This window comes from Lucilia cuprina, chromosome 4 (genome assembly GCF_022045245.1).
Source record: "Lucilia cuprina isolate Lc7/37 chromosome 4, ASM2204524v1, whole genome shotgun sequence".
In the NCBI taxonomy this organism is placed as follows: Eukaryota; Metazoa; Arthropoda; class Insecta; order Diptera; family Calliphoridae; genus Lucilia; species Lucilia cuprina.
This window is the reverse complement of record NC_060952.1, coordinates 52,417,801-52,420,745: the sequence shown is the minus strand read 5'-3', so window position 1 is coordinate 52,420,745 and position 2,945 is coordinate 52,417,801. Positions and strand designations below refer to the sequence as shown.

At 30.5% G+C, this 2,945-nt stretch overlaps 1 protein-coding gene across 1 annotated transcript; it reads right to left on the bottom strand.

Moving 5' to 3' along the window:
* Positions 1 to 386: 386 nt before the first annotated feature.
* LOC124419200 lies at positions 387 to 1,193 on the bottom strand. The gene has a single exon (XM_046947812.1). The coding sequence runs from the start codon at positions 1,191 to 1,193 to the stop codon at positions 387 to 389; it is 807 nt and encodes a 268-aa protein (XP_046803768.1).
* Positions 1,194 to 2,945: the final 1,752 nt, after the last annotated feature.

The following is a 2,945-nucleotide window of genomic DNA, read 5'->3' as shown; positions in this document are numbered from 1 at the left end:
TTCTTGTATATTCTATTTCTTGTATATTCATCATACTGGAATCAGGATGGTTTCATAATTAGAAACCCATTTAGTCAGATTAAACCCAGCTGATTGCAATATTTCAGTGACTTGATTTCGTATTACCTCAAGTTCTTCAATTGAATCTGCTCCAGTTAGCAAATCATCGACGTAAAAATCTCTACGGACAACTTTAGATCCAATTGGCAACTTGGTTCGGAATTGATCGCTTAAATACATTAAGCAGCGTATTGCCAAAAATGGAGCCGATGACGTGCCATAAGTAACTGTATTCAGTTTGTAAATTTCAAGGCTATCTGTCTCACTTTCACGCCAACGTATTAATTGGAATTTTCTGTCTAGGCGGTACTTGACGGTACATTTTTTTAAATGTCAGCAGTGAGGGCATATTTATGTAGACGAAACCGAATCAGTGTAGAATACAACTCTTTTTGAACTGTTGGTCCAATCATTAATAGATCGTTAAGAGAGAGTTGCGTTGTAGTTCTACACGAAGCATCGAAAACGACTCGAAGTTTCGTCGATATTCTCTGTGGACGCAATACACACTGATGTGGTATAAAATAATGTGGGAAATTTGGTACTTTATTGCCTGTAATAGACATGTGTCCCAGCTCAATGTACTCTTTCATAAAATTATTGTACATCTCTTTCGTTTTCAAATCTTTTGATAAGCGACGTTCCAGTGAAAGAAAACGTCTTCTGGCTATGTCAAAAGAACAACCCAATTTACTCGGATCGTCTTTGAAAGGGAGCGACACTTCAAATCTGCCAGACGGCAATTGTCTAATTGATTCAACAAATTTCTCTTCACATTGTTGGTGTTCTAAAGTTAGAACTTTTGTGTCTCTGGGAATTTCTTCCAATTCCCAAAATCTCTGAACAATTTTATCAAGAGACAAATCATTTTCATCATTACCCCATGTACTTATGTGACACGATTTGTTGGTGGAAGTCTTACAATTTTTGTATTTACCAGACACAACCCAACCGAGAAGTGTTTTCTGAACAGTTGGGATGTCGGGACTTCGTCTTATTTGACCAACGCATAATATGAAATTTGCTTTGGAATAGTTCTGTTCAGTAAGTTGATAAGCCTTCACAGTACCTAGAGCTTCATCAGAGAGACATGAAATTAAATGATTGAACTTTTCGATTTCAGTAAGCGACATGTCATGATCAACTAACTCTCAAACAAACTAATGAAATTTTTGTACTCTGAGTACTTGCCGCTAAATTTTGGTAATTTCATTTTAGGAAGACTGCTGTGGTGTGTTGGATAACCAATAGTAGAATCATGGCTGCTTTGTCTTCGAATCGGTGTCAAATATCCAAGAAGTAGACATTTAGTAGGCACACACAAGTCTTCAACAGCAGATCTTTCATCGTTCTCAGGATCTAAAAAATCGATTTCTGACTGATAAGTCATTGCCTTTTCAATATATGAATTTAATATATCGAGTCGACATTCCAATTCAAGTGGATTAAAAGAAATCGTTTTTCCTTTATAGATCGCCGAACGTGATTAATATTATTTAAAACTGTATTCTTCTGTTGATTTAGAATTTCCAGTTTGCTTTTACCAGTTTTCTTTGATGCGTGCATTTTGTATTATTTTAATTTAACTTTATTCGCAAATTAGTTTTACAAATAGAGGTATGGAAGGATCTCAAGAAAATATAATTGTCTATTTGATGAAGCAAATTAACAATTTTTGAGATCTAAAAGCGATTAAACGACTTCCAGTTATTATCGAAATAATTTGTTATAATTTCAGAAATTTTATATTGATTTTACAAAAAGCTATGGAAGGATCTCAAGAAATCTTATTGTCTATTTGATTATTAAAATTGACAATTTTAAAGATCTAAAACGATTAAACGACTTCCAATTATAATCCAAATTATTTACTATAATTTCAGAAAATTTATAGATTTATAAAAAAATACTTTTCTGCACGTTATAATTTTCGTTAGAATTCAAATAAGTATTAAACTTTTGATTATAATAATCGTTTGCTAGCTTAAATGTTCAAACAAATTCAATTTGCAAACACAAGCAACAGAATTCGTTCAATATTATCAAGAATTCTACAAATTAAAAACTCACAACGACCTCTAAATCGATTTGTTCTCAATTGTAAATTATTTTTTACTAAAATAATTTCTCAATCTTATCTTTACTTAATTAAACCAATTTGTGCTCAATCCTCAAGCTTTTTATAAATAATTATAAGTATTAGAAATTTATAATTAAAAATGATAAAGATATTTATCTATTTATATATTATTTAATTTTCATATACTTTTTTCACTTTATTCAGTTTACATAAAAATGTTCGCTGGGTTGACGTTTGTTTTTTCTTATGTTGCCTTCTCTACTTTTTACATGTGTTGATCTACGTTACAAACATGTGTAACAGTGGAGCCAAGTCTCAATATTACAACAGCTGTGTAAAAGTAATGCCAAATATGATCAATCACAATAGTTGTAATTAGTAGGTACAAAAAAGAAACAACTCTGTTTATACAAACGAATGTCAAAACAAACAAACAACACAATAATAAATTAAAGTGAAAGTAAAAGAAAAGTAGGAAAGTGGTAAGTATTAGTTATTAATTAATATTAAATTTGCAACTTCCAGGAAAATAAAACAAATTAAAGCGAAGAGAGCAGAGTAAAAAAAATTAAGAGAAAAACAATGACTAAGAGAACCGATCGAGATCAACGAATTTATTGTAATTTTAATTAGTGAAAATATGTGCAATATTTTTGACAATAAATGTGTGAAATGTATTATTTGTTTTTATTTAATGTTTCACTTTTTAAGGCGAATAATAAAATAAATTGGTAAGAAAAAATAATCGTTGTGTGGAATAAACTTGCGGAACGTGAATTTTTTTTAATTCTTTTTAATTAAAAGA

Bases quoted from the DNA above. Each gene is read 5' to 3' on its own strand.
- LOC124419200 (XM_046947812.1), bottom strand. From the start codon at position 1,193: ATGTCGCTTACTGAAATCGAAAAGTTCAATCATTTAATTTCATGTCTC.